The 24889-nt window shown below is 35.5% G+C and overlaps 1 protein-coding gene across 9 annotated transcripts in view; it reads right to left on the bottom strand.

Moving 5' to 3' along the window:
• The window catches only part of AGMO (alkylglycerol monooxygenase), a 383176-nt gene that overhangs the window by 309847 nt on the left and 48440 nt on the right, over window positions 1–24889 (bottom strand). For 5 of the 9 annotated variants that reach the window (XM_053218390.1, XM_053218388.1, XM_053218389.1 and 2 more), the window contains exons 2-4: window positions 17601–17807; window positions 15816–15946; window positions 4676–4827 (exon numbers count right to left, since the gene is read on the bottom strand). In XM_053218390.1, coding sequence (XP_053074365.1) covers window positions 4676–4827; window positions 15816–15946; window positions 17601–17807 — 490 coding nt within the window. Of the gene's footprint in view, window positions 1–4675; window positions 4828–15815; window positions 15947–17600; window positions 17882–24889 lie in introns of all 9 variants that reach the window. The other 4 variants (XM_015068160.3, XM_015068161.3, XM_053218391.1 and 1 more) reach the window with 3 other exon arrangements.

Below are 24889 nucleotides of genomic sequence, written 5' to 3'. Positions count from 1 at the left end.
AGGGGGACAAAACAGAAAAGACTCATAAATATGGAGAACCAACTGAAGGTTACTAGAGGGGTTGTGGGAGGGGGGGAAGGGATAAATGGGTAAGGGGCACTAAGGAATCTAGTCCTGAAATCATTGTTGCACTATATGCTAACTAATTTGGATGGAAATTTTAAAAAATAAAAAAATTTTTAAAAATATAGTGAAACATACAGCAAAGAGCTACAAAAAGTAGGTATATCCTGGTATTTTTATTTTTATTATTTAAAACAAAATTTTAATGTTTATTCATTTTTGAGAGACAGAGTGTAAGCGGGGAATGGGCAGAGATAGAGGGAGACACAGAATCCGAAGCAGGCTCCAGGCTCCAGCCTGTCAGCAAAGAGCCTAACACAGGGCTTGAACTCACGAACCGTGAGATCATGATCTGAGTCAAAGTCGGATGCTTAACTGACTGAGCTACCCTGCCACCTCTATTCTGGTCTTTTTAAAAAAAGAAACACAAATGTAGCCGAATGGAGGTCACTTATTCTTCAATAGAGAGCACAAACTTGGTACTACCACAAAATAAAATAATTTCTAAGCAATGAACACTTGCTTATTTTTATTTAAACAGTGATGGAAGTTAAAATGGTCTAAATTCAACCCCTGTTAGAAGTCAGAAAAGAATGAAAACAAGTGAAATTTAATAAGTCATATAGAGAGGCCCACTTAATCATAATAAAATTGTAGGAATGACTAATTACACAAAAATCATGATCACCCACCCTTTTTAGCTACAGAAAGAGATAAATAGAAAATGAACTAATTTACTTGTTGAGTAAAAGAATTGGAGTTTGAGGGGATTGTATAAAGTCTTATTATAACAATTTTACAGGTGAACTTCTTTATTTCAGAAATGAACTAAATTGTATTATAGCCTAAATGTGTAATCAGTGCCACAGAATAGAATATTAAAGGTAGAGTCAGGATAAACTTCGATTTACAACCTTATATACTATGTAGGGAAGCTGGCTTTATCAGTCAGAGTCTAATCAGGAGGAAAAAAACCACACCAGTAATTTGAGTAAGAAAAAGCTAATGTAAAGAACTATTAACTAATAAAAAAGCAGTTAGCTACTAAAAGGTAAACGAGGAGTAGTTCAGTGGTACAGAAGTAGCAACTAGGGAACAAAACTATTGCCTAAGCACCTGAGGGAGAGTAAAAAATGCAGGCATGTATGAATTTAGAAAACCCCCTCCCATCCTCCACCAAGTCTGAGTCAGACATCTTTGGAGAAGCTATGGCTACTTCAGGAGCTCTGGTGGGAACAGAGGAACTTCCTAGAGCACACAGCCCCCAGAGGGTGTGTGTTACAGGCAATCCTCTGATGTGGTCCTTTGGAAGACAGAGGATCTTACCAAAAGGTATAGGCTACAGCTAAACCATGGTTACTACCAGGTTCCCTGGGCACCCATCTGCTAAGTACCTCATGGAAAAGAGCACTCTGAAAAATGGAAGCAAAGCCCCTGCTATTCTGGCCCTGGAGTATCCCTCCAATCTTTTAAACTGACAAAGTCTAATACCAAGTAAGCTTGCAAATATCTGTAGGGTCGACCTCTGGTAACACAGGAGATACCAAAGAAGGGTTTGGAGAAGAGGGGCAATAAAATTAATAACTGGTTTCTTGTTTTTCCGCCATCCTTGGTTGTGGAAACTGATACAGATAAAATCTGTGTAATGTCACATGTTTATGCTTATAGTTACAAATGATAATTTCTTGGTTCTTATTTTCTAAATTGGGTTACCTTTTGTATCATTCTGACTTCAAGCTACTCACTAAGAAATCATATAGGTGGCATTACTCATTAACTTTTTTTGAAGAAAAATGTATGCAAACTTTAAGTACACAACTCAACATATTTCTTACAAACACATACACTCTTGCAACTATCACCCAAGATGAGATAAAATCTACTACTAGCACTCTGGAAGACTCATTCTTACTTTTACTAAATAGTAATCATTTACACTGTAATGATTTTAATGTTCCCTTAAAAATCTTCACCCGATTTCTTACATGTTTAGTATAACTCAAAGGAAATTCAAGGAAAAAATAATGCATCCTTTTGTATTGGAGACTAAGCATGCCAGAAGCTACTTTAAATTTGAGATGAATTTCATTTTGTCTTTTTACATTTCCTTCTTAAGATGTCAAGGCATTCTATAGAAATTACTGTGTTACTCTTGTTTTTCTGTAAGTTGACAATAATTAGCAATGAATTTCTAATGATCCCAGAGGAAAAGGGAATGAAATATAAATAACACAATAGACTCAAATATCCTCCTGTTCTTTTGTACAGGAATAGAGATCAAAATCAAGTTTTTGAGAATAAACTCGTTCTATAACTTTAATGTGAGAAAATTCTACATGGATGCAAACCAAACAAATAACAACAAGAAAACAACAGCAAAAAACCTAGTGGCAATTTGGGTTACTAAAGAAATAATGTAAGTATATGTAAAAACAAAAAGTATAAATTGTTTCTTCAAAACTCATAGCATTTAACATATCAACAAATGTGGAATGTGTTTTTATTTTATTATTTAACTGCAAGTAGTGAAAGGAAAGTAACACATTAAGTAGGAAAAGAGGGTATTTTCCTTATTATATTTTAGGACAACATTAGGATTTTAGAACTGTTCAAACTTCTCAGTTAAATAAACTTGACTAATTAACTAACATTGGTTCAGTAACCCAAGAGGCTCAAGAAATTTGACATTAAAAGTTTTTCTTACTCCCGTGTACTTCTAGATTTCTAAAAATCCATTTAATATTTTACATTATTATCACAAAAATTTTAAATTTGACTACCATACTGAAGGTTGACACTTTCAACGACTAATTTATTTTTTTTCCTATGAGCTTTCCATCACAAGTCAAAGATCTTTGAACTTATGATTAGACTTCATAGCCTGAAGGTGGTGAGTGTTTTTCCAGAAGGTTTTTAGATTTTTTTTTAATGCCTGCTTCCACTGGATTTGGTTCAAAATTTTCTAATGGGAAGCATACTTTACACAGCCTCAATTCTGTGTATTTAATATATTATTTTACTTTATTGCTCTTCCTTAACTGGAGCACTTAACATCAACATATTTTTAGAAGTTTTATATTTGGTAATATTTTGTTGGTTCTTTGTTTCCTGTTATAATGGGCTTTTAAAGATTAAGCGAATTTGCAGATTTCCCAAACAAACACATCTGTACAGGACAGTGTGATATTAGAAGGCTCCTGAAATTAAATAATACAATATAAATGCTTTCTGCATTACCCATTTGCTGCATAGAAAATGAGGAAGATTGCCAATGGGTTTATTTTAGGGAGAAAACTACTATTTTGAAATAAAATACAAAGATTACTACATGACCATATTTTATTCCTAGTCATGTTCAATTTGGGAGTATCCTCTTGCTTTATACATAAGGAAATGATGTCAGGCACTGACATATTATTTTCAAAGACAAAGGTTATCACACACAAAATAAATAATTTTTTCTAGTTTATTTGTTCCTTTCAAATTGTTTTAATGAATTAACATTCTTTATAGTTTCACTGTTTGCGCATGGTTAATGTACCTAACAAAAATAATGCTGCATTTAAAATTTCGTGCCTTAAACATAATGCTAATCTATGTCACTCCTATTTCCTCATCCTTGCTTGGGAAGGATATTTGGTCACCATCCTCCTACACACATTGCTTGGTTATTCACCCTGATCTCAGGCCTCTTCTTGCCATCCCCCAATTAATTTTTATTATTATCCCAGGTTTCTTCCCCTTCCTTCCTTCCTCCCTACACACTCAACCCAACCATCCACTGAAATCCTCAGTTCTACTCTTCAGTAGGTTTTCAAAATTAGCACATTCCCCCATTTCCCTTCAGAAATACGTTTGCATGCCTTCTTCCTCCTTAAAGACTATTTGCTCACCTTAGCTCTACAATCATTCTCCAACCTCTACTTAGTCCTACATAGTTTAAGACTGTTTCCTGACCTTCCATTTCCCTTTCCATAACAAAACATTGTTTGGAAAGTTCAGCCAGTAATCCCAAAAACCAAATTCAGTGGGCCAGTGTGGTAAGAGGGCTTTGTATTAGATAAGAAATTTTACAAAACTGTGGTAATACTGAAATGCATTATGGTTAGTGCCTAGATGATTGCATTTTCATTTGCAGTGAGGAATTACTGCCAAGAACTTGAATCACTCTTATGTATGACAGCACACATTACCCAGGATTCCATGCTGTTTCAGAGCTTTTCTGAATGACCATTGATAATTGTGACATGAAGTCTGATACTGTGTGTGAGAGTCTCTAGACTGTACCAAGCATGTCATAATAAGAAAAATGTAAGGTGGTATATTAAAAAGTAATGCTACAGCCATCACATTCTCAACAGTTTTTTTGCAAGTTAGGTACAAGAGGTGTGAAAAATGTATCTCTAATAATTTCACCTTTTTAAAAAAATTCAGATTTTTTCCATTTAAATTTCAAACTAAACTTTCATCATTAATCTTTATATACTTTAAGACAAACCATGTTTTTCACTTATTCATTCATTCAATATTTATTGAATACCTGCTATGAGCCCAACACAGTTCAGCATAAATTATCCCTAAATTATCAATAAAACCGTGATTTGCAACTTACCATGGGCCATGCGATGGAACCAGTAGTAGCCAAAATCAACTCCTAAGAAAGTTAAATACCAAGTCCATGGAGAATCCCAAGGCAAATTGATGAGCCTGTAGTTCTCCCAGATATAAATGTATGTGGTCAGTTCGATGCTTCTGGAAAACAAACTGGAAAAATAAAATTTACAATGATTATACCACTTTTAGATGTAAAATTATAAAACATTTTAGGTAACATTTAAAAATTAATGTATTCATATATAAAAATAAAAGTCTTTCTCCTTTTTTTCTCACAGTTCTATCAGACCTTTTAAAAGGCTCAATTTCCTTGGTATCAAAATGTTCTATATTTCCTTTCGTTTCACAGTTATCATGGATGCCAGCTATTTGCACTCTTGATTTCATGGAATTTAGGATGCCATTCCTTTTTTCTTCTTTTTTTTTTTTTGTCTCTTAAAATACTTTCATAGAAACCATACAACATAAATATGACAAAACTACAACTTATTTTCTGTGACTGTCATTTCCAAATCTTAATGAAGAACACAAGAAGGGTGCTTTTTAAAGGAAGTTTAAAAGGTATAAAGTTTAAAGGGGACTGCAGAAATGCCTACTGCCTTAGATCAAAGTTGCTTCTGGCTAACTACTGTCTTTATTTCTCTTTATTCCCTTCTTCTCTCTTTTGCACACAGACTTATACTCTTATGTTTTTAGATGTTATACTTAGGATCACGAATTGGATTCTCAAAGAATTTCAATAATTCTTGTAGTAATATAAACTATAACTCTAAAGATGTAAGGGAATAATCTTTCCCTAGAAATAATGTGTAAAAACTTAGATAACACAATGAGATGTCACATTACACCAGTCAGAAAGCTAGTATCAAAAAGACAAGAGATAACAGGTATTGGTGAGGATACAGAGAAAGTGAACCCTCATGCACTGTTGGTGAGAATATAAATTGGTGCAGCCACTGTAAAAAAACAGTATGGAATTTCCTCAAAAAATTGAAAATAGAAATGCCATACGATCTAGTACACCTACTGCTAGGTACTTACCAAAGAAAATGAAAACACTAATCTGAAAAGATATAAGTACCCCTTTGTTTATTACAGCATTATTTTCAATAGCTGAGATAAGGAAACAATCCAAGTGTCCATCAATAGATGAAAGGATAAAGGAGACGTGGTAAATACATACAATAGGATATTACAGTGCCATCTGAGATCTTGCCATTTGTGCCAACACAGATGGACCTAGAGGGTATGATGCTTAATGAAATAAGTTATACAGAGAAAGAGGATTGCTACATGATTCCATTTATATGTGGAATCCAAAAAACAAAATAAAAAAAGAAACAAAAACAAAAAAGGATTCATAAATACAGAAAACAAACTAGTGGTTGCCAGCAGCAGGGGTTGGGGGGGGGGCGGTGGGAGGGCGAAGGGTGAAACTTCTAGTTATAAAATAAATAAATTGCAGGGATGAAGCTACAGCATAGGGAATATAGTCAATAATATTGTAAAACTTTGCCTTACAACAGATAGTAACTACATTCATCATGGTGAGTACTGCATAATGTATAGAACTATAGAATCACTATATTACACAACTAAAACTAACATAACACTGTAGGTCAACTGGAAAGCTACTAAATTTTTTTTAAAAAATCTAGTTAAAAGAAACAACTTTTTTTTAAAAACCCAGACACTGGAATATGGTTTGCCACCTATGCTACCAAGCTTCTATAAATTCTTACCAAGAACGTTCCAAAAAATATATAATATACTTCAATTTGATTAAGTGTAGCGTTTTCTCTTGAAATTGTCTGTAATCAAATTTAAGTTTAAACTAAAGATAATCTTTCCTGTATCACTTCTATAAATTTGGTTGAAGTGACTTTTTCTTTTATATTTATTATTAATATGTAAAATGAATTGATCACTCTAATAAAAATTCACTTATAAACTATGAACAGATGAAGAAATTGTTAAACATTCTAATTTTAAATAAAAGCTGAAGAAGCAGCTCAAATTAGTATATTATTGAATTCACCATTTTAATAGTATTTCCCTCTACACAGTGAGCATCTATGAATTACCATGTAACTGAGTCTTTTGAAGATATGGGCCTTTAATTTTAATCTACTTTTGACTAATTATGATAGGATTATAACTATGATTTAATAACTTTAAAATTGTCTCCTATTTGGAATACTTCAAATTATTAGTTAATCTGTAACATAGAACATTAGGTCACTTCACAACAGCATTAATATAAATAATGAAAAGAAATGTCAAATGCCTACAGTTTTTACAAACTTTTTTTTTTTTTTTAAAGAGAGGAGGGAGGGGGACAGAGAATGGGAAACAGAGAATCCCAAGCAGGATCCATGCTATCAGCTCAGAGCCTGACATAGGGCTCGATCCCACAACCAAGAGATCATGACCTGAGCCAAAATCAATATTTGGCCGCTTAAGGGACTCAGCCACCCACATGCCCCAAAAGCCTACATTTTTGAAATGACTATACGTTATCAGATCTTAAAACCCATTTTTTTCAATTTGAGATTATTGTTAGTCTTTTAATTGTCCCCTGTATGTGAAGACTTAGGAGAAATCAAAAAAGTGGCAAATCACCCTATATTGGTGGGTGGTAGGTTTCTTTTTCTTTTTTTATTTTTTAAGGTTAAAAAAAATTATTTTTTCAAAGAGCAAAGAACCCGGGGAGGGGCACATAGAGGGGGACAGAGGATTCCAAGAAGGCTTTGCGCTGATAACCGTGAGCCAGATGTGGGGCTTGAACTCATGAACCATGAGATCATGACATGCAATAGACTGAACCACCCAGATGTCCCAGTGGGTGGTAGTTTTCAAAAGCCAAGAAACTTACATAGAAGGCTTTGGCCAGCCTCCATATCAGCAGATCTCTATTCCTGCCTGCTAAAATCTTAAAAGTTTATATAGAGCTCTTTCTTTTTTTAATGTTTGTTTATTTTTGAGAGAGAGAAAGAAAGGGAGTGTGAGCAGGGGGGTGGGCAGACACAGGGGGGTGGAGGATCCGAAGCGGGCTCTGTGCTGACAGCAGAAACCCCAATGTGGGGCTCGAACTCACTAACCATGAGATCATGACCTGAGCCAAAGTCGGACGCTTACTTGATTGAGCCACCCAGGCACCCCTGCATCTCTTTCTTTTTTAATATAATTTATTGTCAAATTGGTTTCCATACAACTCCCAGTGCTCATCCCAACAAGTGCCCTCCCCAATGCCCATCACCCACTTCCCCCTCTCCCCGACGCCCCATGAACCCTCAGTTTGTTCTCAGTATTTAAGAATTTTTAGAGGTCTTAACAGGGTTCAGTCACGTATTCAGTCCAAATGGTCTTAACACCTTATTCTTCAAAGGTTTCATCCTTAAAACAGCTGCTAGTATGAGAATAGTAGCAGATTATATATTCCAAGGACAGGGAGAAGGTAAGGAGACTCTGATTGCCTTAGTCTAGCTCAAGAGTCATCCAGTGAAACATCCTCCCAATAACCTCCTCTAACAATTAATTATAGGGCTAGAAAGAGCAGTTTTGTCCCTGAGGGTGAGCTCTTGATCCAAGGGAACTGCCTATGCAGAACTCCTGTCACACCCAGCCATGTCTTGCATATTTCAGAATCCCAATCAGAAAAGCTCTGAGACTACTTGCAAGACCTTCATGGGCCTCTTTCCTGGTCGGGTCCTCCAGAAGGCCAACCTATGCAGGGCTACTAGACTACTAGACATGACAAGGTAATCCAGAGTGACTTTTTCTAGATATGCAGACAGAGCTGGGACAAGCATTCTGGGATGTTCACATACAAGTGTTTGTCATCCATCATGAGAGAAGAGGCCATGGGCCAGGGGTTCCCACACTGTTCTGAAACTCTGAGGAATCCAAAATCTCAATATATAAAACTTGTCTTCCAATTTGTTACCCAGGTTATTTATTATGTTGTTCATGGCAAATTATGCTCAGAGACTAATCATTTATTTAAGGCAGGTTTACTGTGGGATTTATAATTTATAATAACAATATTTCACAAGCCAGTGGCATACAGGATCATGCCTCTTAATAAGCCGATAAAGAAATAAAAACTCCAAACCAATGATAGATTAATTACACTCTTGTTTTAGGCAAAGGGGAGATGGAAGAAATGAAGTCCAGATTTAGTGAAGGTATGCATTTCTATGGGTTGGTTATCAGAAGAGTTAGCTTAGTCACCAAGAGCTGATGTGTAGCTGTCAGCACAAGTTGAAAGGCCCTTGTTGCTAGAGCACAATGCTGGCAGAGAAAAGGCACGAGTGTTGGTGGGCAAGATGATTTCTTTCATGGGGCTGCCACACTGTTTTCACCACTGCCACCGAGAAGCAGCCTTGTCATGGCAGGAGGTATTGTCCCAGGGTCTTAAGTGAGCTATGTAGGTCAGCAAAGAGCAGCTTTGCCAATTTGCAAGTAGCTTGAACAATTTTCTTTAAGTCCTCACAAAGTCTTACTTTTTAAACTTTAAACGTCCATTACATCATATGTTCCTATCAAAAGCATTTAGTAGCACATTATGATGGCATTGTCCTGACAAGGCTTCCTCAGTGTAAAGAAATTCATTCCTTAGATCAAAGCAACTTTGCTTGAGCCATGTTGAAATCATAACAAACTAATACACAACATTTATCAAGGTGGAGGATAGGATTCAACGAATCATTCAATAAATTTAAGTTGAGAATCTACTAGGTGCCAGGTACAACAGGAGATTGGGAGGACACACTGGTGAACAGGGCAATCAAAATCACCTGCCTCATCAATGTCCCATCTATCCAGAATCTTCTTTTTTTTTTTAAAGGTGCTATCTCCCTAGTCAGTTCCACAGACAATTGAAATAGGCTTTGAAGATACTAAAATTTCAATACAAGAAAGAGGGTCCCTGGAAAACTTCCACTTGCAAAACAAAGAGAACCTGCCTATAATTGAAATACTTCTTGATTTCCTGTACAGGTGCCAGGTCTTGAGCAGACACCCAGTTTATTACTCTGTCAACTTACTTATTAGGGTTGACACAAATCGAGCTGAAATATGCCTGACATTCTACAGTCAATACTTTTTTTTTTCACACTTTAGCAAGAAGCCAAACCTTTCCCAAAGCAAAGGCAAAGTGGGGAGAAGCTATGGGAGTTAAATTCCCTGCTTTCTATCAGCAAGATGAATATGATCCTCTTCCATCATAGATGGGGAAAAACAGCAATGGAGTGCCCACAACTAAAAACAATTCAGCAAAGGGATACAGCTGGGAAATGATTACCAAGCTCTGGAAAGCCCTTGATTGCAGGAAATAGCACCTACATTTTCAAAAATGTTCCCACCAGACCTTGAATCATAAACCAAAGCTCCTTCCTCTTTTTCTTCCCAACTCCTCAGTCCTCTCCCAGGCCTGACCCCCAGCGTATGACTCTGCACTGTGGAATTCAAAGCAACTCTCTAAACTCCATCCTGTGGGAAGAGACATATGTAACATGTATGAATGTAGTGAACTTACTTTATCAAGTGGAGATGAAATCTGGGGTACCACAGTGGCTTTGCATAACCAAATAGGAGATTCCTTGTACTCAGTAAGTTTGAATGCAAGATGAAGTAAATGGTCTAAATACAAGAAGGCATTAGAATCCTCTAATCAACAACCTTCATTTACAGGGGCTTTCCTCTCAGTCCTTTTTCTTCACAATTTCTCCCCAAATAGTTATTTTCTCTTGCATCTGAGGTATGCCTTTAGTAAAAGAAAGTTAATGTTTATACAACATTTCTCTTAAAACTAGAAATTTGCCCTGTCAATGTTTAGTTGCTGTAAAATCCAGCAAGTTATGAAATTGCTATCCCAGGACTGATCCTGAATTTTTAAAAGGATGAAATTAATTTAAAATATTGAGATTAAAAAAAGTCAACACATTAGAATTAATATTAACTAAGGATTGCAAATTACAAAGCTGTGCAGTTCTCAAAGTGATCTCAATTCGAGAGTACCCATCATCAAAAGCAGAAAGGTAATGTTGAGCATGTTGTCCACCCGTCAATATCTCAGAGCTAATTTAAGATATGCGAAAATTTGGATCAATGGACCCTAAAATTATCTAACTTTCAAATACTCCCATGCTCTAATCATCACTCAAGCAAGTGAAATTTGATGTAATGCTCTTATTATAAACTTAAAATTTCATAAACGGGTTTCAGAGTAAGTAAAATTGTGTACTCAGGCCTTACAGACACCTGCCAATTTATACTAGTTCATTATTGCCATCAGAGCTGTGTGTAAGGTCTGATTTGGCCAGGTAATGCAAAATTGAAAGAAATCAATAAGGTATTTTTTGTTTCTAGTAATTTTGTCTTGTAAATCAGAAAATAAACTAATATTTGAGTGAGATCATTCTACATATTTTTACAAGCTTCAGGGAGTTAGAAACAAATATATTTAGACTATATATTTTTTTTCCAAAAAAAAATTATTGTTTATTTATTTCAAAATCTCTTAAACCTAAGCCAGGACCTTTCCCTATCTGTAAAGCTACTGCCCCTTTTGCTCCATCTAGTGGAACATTGATTTTTGCTCAGTATTAACAGAATACATAATACAACCTCTGCCTCCTAAAGACAAATAAAATTTGTACTGCTAGTTCTTACTCTGAAGTGAAATTACATTTATGAAGCAGTCATTTCATCTCTGTCTACAACAACAAAACCATAGACTTTTATAAGCACAGTATGGTAAATTTGGAAGAAGCAAATTTGCTACATTCTTTACTTTGCAAGAAGTAAACTACTTGAAGTAATTCAATTTCTCTACTGAATAAGTAAAAGGAAGCTTGCTTGCATCATTAGGGAAGGTTAGTCTAATAGCAGTCTCTGAAGTTCCACAATTAATAACAAAGGCAAATTCTGTTCATAAAGTTTGAGGTAAAAGTTAAGAGGAAACGAGGCATTTTCTTTAGCAAATATAATTAACAAACCAACACATTTTAAAAATGTATTTTCTTCACCTAAAGTGTTTTTTAATAATTTTCAAGGTTAATAAAATATATTAATATTAATAACAAAATAGCACTATTAACATTACATATATGCATTTATTTCTTATTCTGGGTAATGAATAACTGCTTATTAAAGTCCTTATCCAAAATGACAGGCATTTATTTGTTAGAAGTCTGATGTCGCCAAAGGCAATATTGCTTCTGATACTATAGTCTAATATAAAAACCCAGTACACAATTTTCCTTTATTCTCCAATCCCACCCCAAGGAGTCAAAGTATTTTAAAGAAGTTTAATTTCCTCCTCATGAATTTTTTTTTAATGAATTGAAACTTTCTTGTCAGGAATGGAAAATTCCATGGCAGTCATGGCCAGTAAAACTGTGCATATGTATGGTTGAATATTGTGGAGCTAGCTCCATAGTAAAAACTGGCAATGACCCATATGTATTAAAAGTGGAGTGTCCCCAACTTATTTGAAAATTTACCTACTTAAATTATCCTCCAACCTATTGCAATTTGATTTATAATCTGCTGTTTCAACAAACTAAATGAACCCATTAAAAACAAACATACTGTAGATATTTATATCGGGAATAAAATTTCTCCGGGGAGGATGCAATTTATGGAAGCAGAAACATTGGAAGGAAGTAACAAATTGAGGTCCTGGTTTTCTAATGAAGAATTGGAAATTGAGTTCTGCTCAAATAAGCAGGAAAAAAAAAAGAGATGTGATTATTTTTCACTCATTAGCATTTAGGTCAGTAGCAAGATATTTCACAAGTTTTAGATAGCTTTTTTTAAAAATAGATTTAGTAATTATTTTGTTAAGTTTAATTTTTATAGTCACATATGCAAGTTATTGATAGAAAGGCAGATTATCTACATATGCTACCCTGCATTTAATTATGATAAATACAAATTATCTGTCTATAACTTCAGAACTAGATTCTAATGAGGAAGAGTCTGCCTACTAGATTCCAGAAGAACAAAACAGATGCAGGTCTGCCCAGAATCTGGTTCTTGGGACAGATGGACTTTTATTGCACGTCATGGTCTGTCTGACAGGCTTATAAACAAGATATAATCTTGCCTATGATTAATATTTTCTCTTACATAAATATTTGAAAGACACAGCATGTATCTTTTCTATCAATATGTTAAGTATGCTACTACCTTCAAGATACTTTGAATTTTATGTAACAATGAAATTGACATCCTTAAACAAACGTTGTTTTTCCTCAAAGTCTGCAAACAGCATTTCCATTACATGAATGGCAAAGTGGAAAAACATGTTCATGGTTTCACTTTGATTTCCACAACCTTTTGTCAGAGGCCACATGCCTACTTGGAATTATTATCCAACATGTAATTACTCACAAGCAGATTAACGAATGGTATACTACCATTTTTTTCACAATAAGGTATTTTAAGGATGTGGCAAGCCCCTGTTGCTGGTGTAGAAAATGAAATTAGTCCCTTGGAGAGGATGTAATCAATGCCGTGTTAATCTAACCTTCAGCTGTTAATGATTTGCCCGAGGATTCCCCTTGATGCTGAAATATTGTTTTAAGAGTTTCTGTTAAATCCCCCTTCTTGTCTTTTGCCGAAAGGGGATTGAGTGGAGTGGATCCTGTGGATCAACTTTTCTTCTCAGCTTGTGTGTGTGTGTGTGTGTGTGTGTGTGTGTGTGTTTAATAGGAACAAAATACATGAAAATATTTTTACATTTCTTTTTCAAATAATCTGCTTTGCTGAAATGTTGTAAGTAGAAAGTTATGAAAAATAAAGTCCTTGAAAAACTTACAAAATTATCCACAATTTCATAATTTAGAATTGCTGTTCAAACCTACAGGAACAACAACAACAACAACAACCAATTTGACATTCCCTTTCAAAATACAATTATGGAAAACTATGCTCCACATTCTAGTTCACAGCATTTCACCTTTCTTTCAAAGGGCACCAGGGTAAAGAACTAGTGTTAGCTTAAGGAGTACTGTGGGGAGTGGGATGTGAAGGAAAAGAACTGTGTGTTCCATGCTGGAAGGACTGCATTGTTTTGGTCTTTCTCACTCTCTCTCTCCCGTTCTCTCCCTCTCTCATCTTCTCTCTTTCTTTCTCTCCCTGTCTGCCTCTCTCTCCTCCCCATCTCCCTCATCCTTTATAGATATAAAAATCTATATCATATATATATGATACTTGTGTATCCTGTTAAAATTCCATACCCTAATCCTCAGTGTTGCTGAGCAGATTTATGCAGTATATATTTCTAGTGGTTATCATGTTATGATAAGAGAATAATCTAATTCCACTTGTGGCCACAGCCAAATGTGGAAAAGTAAAAGTAATGTTGAAGCGTTCATACAGCTCCTGATGTCTCCCTGAGCTCTTAATAAATTCGTTCCAACCCAACAAAATATGTGATCCCCAATTGTACCTTCAGGGTTCCTCTCAGTTATCAAGTTATTCTTAAAGTTCATCAGTTGTTGCATTTCCATGAACTCATACACTTAACTTCTTCAGAATGAAACAACTGGGTTGTTTGCAATAATCAAATCTACATGTCCTTTGAGTATGTTGAATGTATTTCTTGTTCAGTTTTGTTCAAGGGAGACAGAAGATAGAGGAAATTATGTATAATGGTAAACTCTTATTTAGCGTATTCTGGGAATTAACTACAAAGAACTTGAGATATTTTCCTCTGACAATAACGTGCACACATAAGAGTAGTTTTTCAGACATTATTATGATGATTGCGATAATGATGATTATTTTATACCCATTAGCCTACTTTTCCATAGTAACACTTATGAAAGAAATTTTACTTTTAGGTTCATTGTTATCTAAACAATTTTTACAATTACATGAAATTATTCTACCTTTTCTTGAATATCTTTGCATTTTCATTTTTAAAAATCCACCTTGGGGGATACCTCGGTGGCTCAGTTGTTAAGCATCTAACTCTTGGTCAGGATCTCAGGGTTTCGTGAGTGCAGGTCCTACGTTTAGCTCTGTACTGACAGTGCAGAGTCTGCTTGGGATTCAACCTCCCGCCCTCTATCTACCCCTCCCTGCTTACATGCACACATCACCCTCTCTCTGTCTCTCAAAATAAATTAATAAACTTTAAAAAATATATTAAACTAAAAAAAAATCTAGCATGTACCTGATAACATTCCAGGCAGAGGAGTTAAAATTATGAATAAAGATCCTTCTTGCTCTCAAGATGCATGCAAGTTATCAGGAAGGGCTGGGAAGAAAACAGGTGAGCATAATACCATGTGACAATTCTAATCTGGGGTAAGCACAAGAACACATGAGGCCATAGTGAAGTGGTGTCTAAAGTAGGCTTAGGAAGAAAGGGAAGATTTGCTGAACAGTGTGACTCTTTAAGAAAAGTCTATGTTTAGACATAAGAAATGAATTAGAGTAAGCCATATGAATGGCTTTCCAAGCAGAGAGAAGCATGTGTGACATCTGGGCAATGGCAAATGATGAAGGATGGAAGGAACAAATATTGGAAAGAGGGAAGGAGAATGAAGAAAGCAAAAGCAAGGATAGATGGACAATGGCTTCAATAGATCAGGAAAAAAATTCAGACATTATCCTTAGGCAATATGGAAACTATGAAGAATTTTCACCAGATCCACATCATGGAAATGTTTGGCTGAAAATGAGGTAGCACTAGAAACAGGACCAGAGACCACTTAGGAGATCATGTAGTAATACAAAGCTTTGTGCAACCTTTAGTAGGGGGTGTCTATATCCCAGATTGCTAGAGCATGTGAATTTGCCAGGGGTAAATTAATTTTCCAGTAGAGAACTAGACTATAACTCAGGACTGGGACTAGGTGAAACACTCTGTGCACAAAATTTAAGGGGGGGGGCAATAAACTCAGTAATCAAGATAAATAATATTTAGAACAATATCTTTTAAAATGAATACAAAAACAGATCTACGGTGAACAAAATATAAAACATTTAGATAATGACAGTAACTGAATTCTTTGGGGATATATGTGAAAACAGACAAACTCCCATACAATGGGTTCCTTTTCCATCTTATTTAGAGAATTTCAGTTTATTCACTCTATATGACCAACCAACTAACTCACCTTGGAAGCCGAGAAAGAATGCCGGCTGACATTGATGTTAATGCATCATCCAAACGACCTGGTGCCTTCCCTTTGAGAATCCAGCTGACAACCAGTTCAAGAAGCATTAAGGAAATGAAAAATGGAGTTGCCTGGAAAGGAAATGGCACAAAAAAAGATGCTATTGTGCTCGGTATGAAATTTTTCCACATTTCCTGATTAGTCATTCCAGAAGTAGGAGGCCCAGAGTGACATCTCGTAGGAGAAGGCATATACCTATGCTAGAGGATCATTTCCTCCCAATAGGCAAAGAAATCTGATTATTTCGGACATATACTAAACAGGTGCTCAAAATCTATCATCCAGTTTGTAAATGAAATATAACCATCGACGTAGCCATGATAATTCTGCCAAGAAAATAGTAAGATTAGGAGGGATGGGTTTCAAGTTAGATCTAAAAAGAATACATTTTAAAATAAGTACAATAATCAGAAGTCTATTATCTATAAGATGGACCTTCTTTTAAAGGCTTTACTTAGGATGCACATATTGCTAGTTTTTTTTTATATCAGAATTATAGGAATGACAAAATTGAGACTGTAGGAACAAAGAATTTTCTTCTGAGTTTTTGAGAGGATTTGATCATTTAAAATGTGTATTTATTTTTAATTTTTTAAATTTTTTAACGTTTATTTATTTTTGAGAGAGAGACAGACACAATGTGAGGAGGGGAGGTGCAGAGAGAGAAGGAGACAGAGAATCCAAAGCAGGTTCCAGGCTCTGAGCTGTCACCACAGAACCTGATGTGGGGCTCGAATTCATGGATAGTGGGGTCAGGATTTGAGCTGAACTCGGACGTTCAACCAACTGAGCCACCGAGGCGCCCCTAAAATGTGTATTTAAAATACAATTCAAGTTTTATTCATTCAAATGTATTTTTGTGTTGTAATAGGTATTTTTAGGCTCTACCATGGATAACAAATATTAAACTAAGCTTGGTATTATAATACAAAAAAATGATTTATGAAGATGTGAGTACCACATTTTTCGTCTTAAAAAACTCAGAAAGAAGGAGTAATATCAAATCCTGAAAAAGTTATGGGTTTCACTCACTTGGAAGCTGATCATGAATTCCGAAGTTTCTAAACTGAACTCCCAAGAACATATTCTCTGATGTCATTTTTTTCCCCTTATTTCTGGTCTGAACTAGTAAGTGTTATAGGAACAACTTTGACAGGGTGGGGAACTTAGGTATTCAAGTTCTAATTCTGGATATTTCCATTTCCAATCATAGCCAGGAACCAGAAGTAAAAAGTGCCTCTGAACACTTCAGAATTTCAAAGAAAACTTGGTTCAAGTTCAAACTTAGGAAGTCAGAGTTGGACTCAGTCAGCTCTATATCCATTCTGCAGAACTACTCTACCAAATTAAAGAGGAAATAGTTTCCTGGGAGGTGGTTTGCCCTTTAAAACCAAAATTGTTACAAAGTTTACTGATGTCATATAACCATTGAGCTCTGAGCTTCTGACAGCTAAATTTGTAACACCACTGTGTCCAGGAAAACTTCATAAAGTTTTATCATATTCTGCAGTGACATATCCGAGGAGAGGAGGTTAATAGGAGAAACTGGCTATAGGTATTACATTCAAGTAGAAATTCTAATTTTGCTCCGTGCCTTTATGAAACTGAATTATTTTTTTAGAATTTAACAATTTGAAGAATGAAAGTGAACAAAACCCCAGGATGTGTTGAACTTACTTCTCATTAAGAAAAAAGTCACTGTAGCCTCTTACCAGATAGTCTCACCTGTTTTACATAATCGGGTACCTCTTCCAGTGTTTGGAATGACGTTTCATTGGGCTTCATCATGTAAAACATCATGCGAATTCCCTGGGAAACTGAAACATCCTGTTGGGCTTCTGGGTTCATGTCTGCCCTTGCTTGATTCCCAGCTGGAGAATATTTGTGATTCAGTGGTTGAAGCCAGAGGCTGTACAAAGAGGACGAGCTGTGCTGCACAGAACAAGCCCTTTGTCAGAGAACAGCTAGAAACAAAGCTCCGTGGAGAACATAGCCAACAGCAGATTCTGTGTAGGGAGACAGGAAAACACAGAGATCAAGAAGGAGTTCAGAGTTCACTGGGTGCAGGACATGTGAGGGAGGGAAAAGGGGAGTAATCAGACCCAAATCAAAGATAAACAGAGGAGTTTGACTGTAGGTGGAGTAACTAAACATTTAAAAATGAAAAGGAGACAAACAAACAAAACAAAGACAAGTGCTTAGAAAGGCGAAGAAAAAAAGTGGTAACAGGCTCATGCTGAAAAAGTGGGTGGTGATTCAAGATTCAAATCACAAAAGAAAAAATTTTTTGTTTTGTTTTGTTTTGTGTATTAATTCACATTGTATTTAGTTTGTTGTCTCTCCACAGATTCCTATTTCCTGAAAGGGCAGTGTGTTTTAATCTCAGTAAGACCAAGTTTCAAAGTCTATAAGTACTGAATATATCACACTGGCTATTGCCTATACGCTTCTGGATTTGTATGGTGTTAACTTCTGAATGTTTGCAAACCTATTTAGGGACATTTGGCTTATTACATGATCTCCCACATTTAATGGAACCTTGGCTAATCACATCTGTATTCTTCTTATGGGGCCTCTCTGAGGAAGCTGACAAGATGTTGCTGCAAGACCTTATCTGTGTTTTGCAGGAGGAGCATACGTTGATTTTGCCTTCCAGGGAGATGAGAGGGCACCTTGTCAATTGGTCACCAGTGAATGAGTGCATGTTTCCTGAATAACTTCAGCTCTTTACCTAGAATGGCAGTGATCACTCATTAGCTACCAACTCATCTTTTAAACATGATTATGTACATTTTATTAAATTATCAATGCATGATTGTTTTAGGAAAAAAAATAGGAACTACAGATAGACAATAAATAAATTAATACCCAGAAACACTATTAACTTTTTGGTGTATGAATAGTCAATTCTGCTGTTTTGTGATATACATGCTGCTAAATATCAGTATAATATGCAAAGTTGTCCAATAAAAACTATGACGCTTAGGAGAGAAATAGGATTAGGGTGCAATACTCAAAAACTCTGTAATGATCCATAAGGAGGAGGAGGAGCAGGAGGAGGAGGAGGAGGAGGGGAAGAAGAAGAAGAAGAAGAAGAAGAAGAAGAAGAAGAAGAAGAAGAAGAAGAAGAAGAAGAAGAGGAAAAAGAAGAAGAAGAAGAAGAAGAAGAAGAAGAAGAAGAAGAAGAAGAAGAAGGAAAAGAGAGAAGAAGAAGAAGAAGAAGAAGAAGGAGGGGGAGAAGGAGGAGGAGGAGGAAGAGGAGGAGGAGGAGGAGGAGGAGGAGGAGGAAGAAGAAGAAGAAGAAGAAGAAGAAGAAGAAGAAGAAGAAGAAGAAGAAGAAGAAGAAAGAAAGAAAGAAAGAAGATAAACGACGACCAAGACCTGATGGCACTTCATCTTGAAAAAGACTTGACATTTGTTTGTGGAAGTGGGCATTGGAAAGGGGCAGAACTTGAGTTATTGTGGAGAATTGAAGGAGGCTTATCTGAAATGAGACAGAAGGTTATAAAACCAGATACAGGTACTGTGGCTCATAACGTAGAGGTGAAGTGAAGATGACGGTAGTTGCTTAAGATGTGTGAATATGTGTGCATATTGTGTATTTTGAAGCCTTTCAGTTCAGTTGGGTGCAACATTTAACATTTGCCTGGCGTTTCTCACAGACAAAATCACGCATAGGTTTGGATGAACAGTTCCAATTATTCCCTAATAGTATCAATATCCTGTTGGAACAAATCAGTACTTCAAAAATACTGCATAAGTGACTGTGCTTTCAGACAGTTCCCATTACAAATGAATACATGTATATATCCCATTACAAATGAATACACATACATGTTTAATAAAACTGATCATCCGAAGCAGTACTTTATTACCTGCTTTGAACATTGCTGAAATTACAAATGTAATTCAGTATGGGGCAAAAAATCCAAACACAACTGTTTAACAAGTAAAAATTAGCACCATTCCTTCCCCTCAACACACACACACATAACTTCTCTTCAACTTCATAAATACAATTTCTTTCAGTGGATATTTTGCCATATTTGTGGTTTCCTACAAAAATTTAGTTGTAGCTACCATTATTATTTTCATGATGTAAGTGCGTTCAAACATATGCATATTGTTTGGCTTTATGTAATGGACCATATTAAACATAAGAGATAGCAGCTTTCCTTCCTGGAGTCAACAACTTATCTGGAACATTGTTCCACTAAGTACCTGGTTAGACAGGATTGTTTTGTTTTGTTTTGTTTTGTTTTGTTTTGTTTTGTTTTACTGACTGCAGAGATATATGTGTGTGTATTTGCCTATATTCCAAGCGGGAATACAAAAATACAATATTATTTTAAGTATTTAAAATAGCAGAACATGAATACAAAGAATTAGTTACAGAAATGATGGAAGAAGTGAAAAGTCAAATAGGAGCACAGAACCAATCTAGAGATTAAGATCAATAGGAAGTCACTAGCATCTCTAATCTACAGGGACAAAAAAAAGGTGGGTGTGTTGATACTGCTCACTCAGTCACCCTTGGGAGGTTTGAACCACGATGGGCCTAATATGATGGTCCACCATGGAGCAAACCCAAAAAACAATACCCAAAGCAAAGAGGAATTAGAAAAATGTATGCTGGCTACTGGCTTCTTCCAGCCAACCAAACTCCAAGCACTACTTTTCATTGGCCTCAGTGAGTGGGAACCAGTTAAAAGAAAAGCCTAGGAAAAGAAGTCTGCAGGGCCTAGTCCCTGGAGATACACAGTAGGGAAGCAGAAGGGGAGGGAATGCATCTGAGGGAAAAGCCAACCAAGGATGAGCACACCATCATAACTTACTTAACTGTTTCTCCACTGCTGTGCAGTGAAATGCAGGGTTCCAGTTTTAGCTAATAAATTTAATGCATCAATGGATATCATGGTATAAATATCTTGTCTACTTGTGTACATTTTTGTGTCAAATAGATTCCTAGCAGTGGAATTATGCTGTTGAAGGGTATGTAAAATTTATGCTTTGATAGTTGCTGCCAAATTCACCTCCAAAACTGTGTTTGACTCTTGCTAAGACTGGATACTATCAATCTTTTATAGTTTTAAGCCAATTGGGGAAAATGACATCTTGTTTTAATTTGCATTTCCCTGGTGATTTTGAAAATCTTTGCAATACATTTATTAGTCATTTATTTTTCTTCATGTGTGATTTATTTGTAAATATATATTGCCCATGATTTTATATTATCTTTCTGTATTTATTTATAGGCTATTTGTATTCTCTATATATTTGTGTTTTGCTCATGTATGTGGCAAATGTTCTCTCAGTTTTTATTTTTATTTTAACTTTGTTATACCCGTTGTCATACAGTAATTGTAATTTTATGTTATTTATTTATTTTTATTTTATTACTTCTGCTTTTGAGTCTTGTTTATGTTTTTCTCGCCAGAACTCTACAAAAATAACCTTCTATGTCTTCTTCTAGAATTTTCACAGGATTTTTCAGTTCTTCCACACTATTCTACATATCTGCAATGTTTCCATGCTCTCCACCCAATGTATGTGCCTATTCTGTACTGGTATCATGTTGCCTTGATTACTGTCATATTGTAATAAATTTTGGTAACTTGTGGAACAACTTTTCACTTGTGAATTTTATTTTTCAAAAATTTTAAACTATTTTTCACTATGTATTCAAATGGATCTATTTAAACTAAACTTGAAAAAATTCTATTGGCATTTTATGTGGAACTTCATTAAATTCATGGATTGATTTGGAAGAACTGACATCATACTCAATACACACGACAATCATTTAAACCTAGTTTTGTATTTAAGTGATGCCAGTGCTAACTACCAATCCTTGTATTTCTTATCCTCTCCATTTTTTTTAAGATTTATTTTTACATTATCTGTCCCTTCAATGTGAGACTCAAATCCACAGCCCCAACCAAGTTCAAGAGTAATATGCTCTACCGACTGAGCCAGCCAGGCACCCCTATCCTCTTCATTCTTGATTTTTTTTTTTTTTTGTACTGACACAGGTAGCAAAGTTTTTCTTCTCCTTTTTTCCAGAAGGTTATATAATTGAATACCTTAACGTAATTTTTTTCTCACCTATATATGTGAAGAACACCTTGGCTAAATACAAAATCGTCTGAAGCAAGATGTATAGAATAGATAGTTGAACTCTATACTAGAACCAGAAAAAGGAAACCTGAAATAGTTCTAGGTGCTTTTCTGTCAGGTTTCTATCCAAAGCCTCTTAGTCAATGGGGCCCTGCTGGCAGTCCCTTCTTTTACCTAATTAAAGGGAAAATGCTTAGGAAGAGCCTGGTACCAGGGATAAACATCCCCTGAGAATACAAGACATGAAAACCGGCCCCACTAGTGTTCTCATTTGCAAATAAATCTGAACAAAAAGACATCAGAAGTTTTTTGTATTGAACAGACATTTAAAAAAAAACAAAACTGATTTGGAACTTCTAAGTGATACTGATAACTGTCCAGTCAGGAAAGAGAAATCACAGTAATGTGAACAGGGAAAATTTAATATTAATAATTGTCAGTTTTAACAATAGAAATGCTTTTCTAGATATGTCTCCTCAAGCAAGGGAAACAGAAGCAAAAATAAACTATTGGGACTACTTCAGAATAAAAAGCTTTTTCAGAGTGAAGGAAATCAACAAAATGACAAGGTGACCTACTAAATGGGAGATGATACTAGGAAATTATATATACGATAAAGGGTTAATATTATATATTTGTACAATTCAACACCAAGAAATACAAATAATTCAATTGAAAATGGTCAGAGAACTTGAACATTTTTTCCAAGGAAGACATCTAGATCGCCAACAGACACATGAAAAGATGCTCAATATCACCAATCATCAGGAAAATGGAAGTCAAAACCTAATGAGATACCACCTCACACCTGTCAGAATGGCTGAAATCAAAAAGATAAGAAATAACAAGAGTTGCTAAGGATGTGGTGAAAAAGGGAATCTTGTACACTCTTGGTGGAATGAAAATTGGCACAGTCACTATGGAAAACAGTGTGGAGTGTCCTCAAAAAATTAAAAATAGAGTTACCATATAACCTGGTAATTCTACTACTAGATATTTGCCCAAAGAAAATGAAAAAAGTAATTTGAAAAGATATATTCACCCCTAGGTTTATTGCAGCCCTATTTACAACAGCCAAAATATTGAAGCAACCCAAATGTCCATCCATAAATGAATGGATAAAGAATGGAACACTACTCAGACATAAAAAAGAATGAGATCTTGCCATTTGCAACAGCATGGATGTGCCAAGAGGGCATAAAGATAAGTGAAGTAAGTCAGACAAAGACAAATACCATATTATTTCACTAATATGTGGAACTTAAGAAACAAAACCAAAGAAACAGAAGAAAAAGACAAAACAAACAGACTCTAATACAGAGAACAAGCTGGTGGTTGTAAGAGGGGAGATGGTTGGTGAGATAAAACAAATAAAGGGGCTTGAGAGTACATTTTTCTTGATGAGCCCTAAGTAACGTATAAAATTACTGAATCACTTATTATACACCTTTGAGTAACATAACACTGTATATTAATTATACTTCACATAAACAGATAAAATAAAAAAGAATTATAAGCTATAAAAGGGAACTGGAGTAATGAGCAGTGCCTAATAAAAATTGGGGAACTCTAAAAAATAGAGGAGTAGCAGAAGTAAGGAGCAGCCACCACCCTCAGGGCTGGACTGAGAAGCTCATGGGAAATCATGCTGGAGGAGGTCCTTGAGAGGACCATGTTCAGTAGTTGACCCTCGGGCTAAGACCCTGCACACTCTGCCTAATGTGCCCACAGCATTACGCCTTCAACAATGACTGTCCAGGGCCTGCTTCTGACAGACCTTAACATCATCTCAGCTAGCATGAAAAAATATTTAAAAGACTCAGATCCATTCTCACAATCAGACAACGAAGTGTGAATTTGGAGATGAGAAGCAATAAACTTCTAACTAACACAAGACATGACCGTCTTTAGTAATTATAGAAAGTCTTTGTTGTTGTCTCTTCTGCAAATTGTACTTAGTTTCAATGTTTATGAAATTATAAATCAGTTAAAAAAATTGATGGGATGCTCATTGTAAGAAGGGGTGTGAGAGAATATATATATTTCTACATTTTCTTTTAGCATTTAACATTTCAGACTAATGTTAAGTCTGAGTTCAATGTGACTTTTTTTCCCCCTTAACTTACCCATTTCTGCCTCTTGGATGCTTGTAGAATATTTTTGTACCCTTGAAGTTAAATAATTCTGGTGTGTTATTTCTTCTTGTATAAGAATATCTTGAAGAAGTAAACCTCTTACACCTGAAATTTCAAGTCTTCCTTTACTTCAAGGAAATTTTTTGCTAATTTGACTGTTATTTCTGTTCCATTTATTTTTTATACTTTTCCAAAAATGTGATTTATCTCTTTATCACATCCCATTTGTCCTCCATATGTATATATTATCTCTGGGCATCCTCATCTTTGGTTTTCTAATGCTCTCTGATTTGCTCAAACCATACTTGTGACATTTTTTTTTCACTGCCTCTTTCTTCCTTCTGCTTCTACTTTAAAATCTACAATGACATTATTTGTTTTCTTAAACTCTTTCCTTAACTCTCTTAGTTCCCCTGTTGTGTCTATTTCTTATATAATCTCACTTCTCTTCAAATTTACTTCCTATTTAACTTCTTTATGTGCATAAAACAGTTCTGCCTAAAATTATCCTTAATTTCCTAGGGAATCATACTCAAAAGGAAGTCTTTCATCTACTTTTGGCAATCTCTTTCCCTGCTCTCATCCCTATTTAACCTTGAATGGATACAGGTCTTCTAATGCTTCCTCTCATCCTCAGAAGATGTAGATAACCTTTGTAATACACCCTTAGGTATTTGTAGCACTTCTGAGTTTAGGTTTATCTTATCAGTTCAACCTAAGGACATGGAGGAGGGGCTGTGAATGTGGTCTCCACCCATCTCT

This window comes from Acinonyx jubatus, chromosome A2, assembly GCF_027475565.1.
Source record: "Acinonyx jubatus isolate Ajub_Pintada_27869175 chromosome A2, VMU_Ajub_asm_v1.0, whole genome shotgun sequence".
Taxonomy (NCBI): Eukaryota; Metazoa; Chordata; class Mammalia; order Carnivora; family Felidae; genus Acinonyx; species Acinonyx jubatus.
Note: the sequence above shows the minus strand (reverse complement) of the source record. Positions and strands in the feature narration are given on the sequence as shown.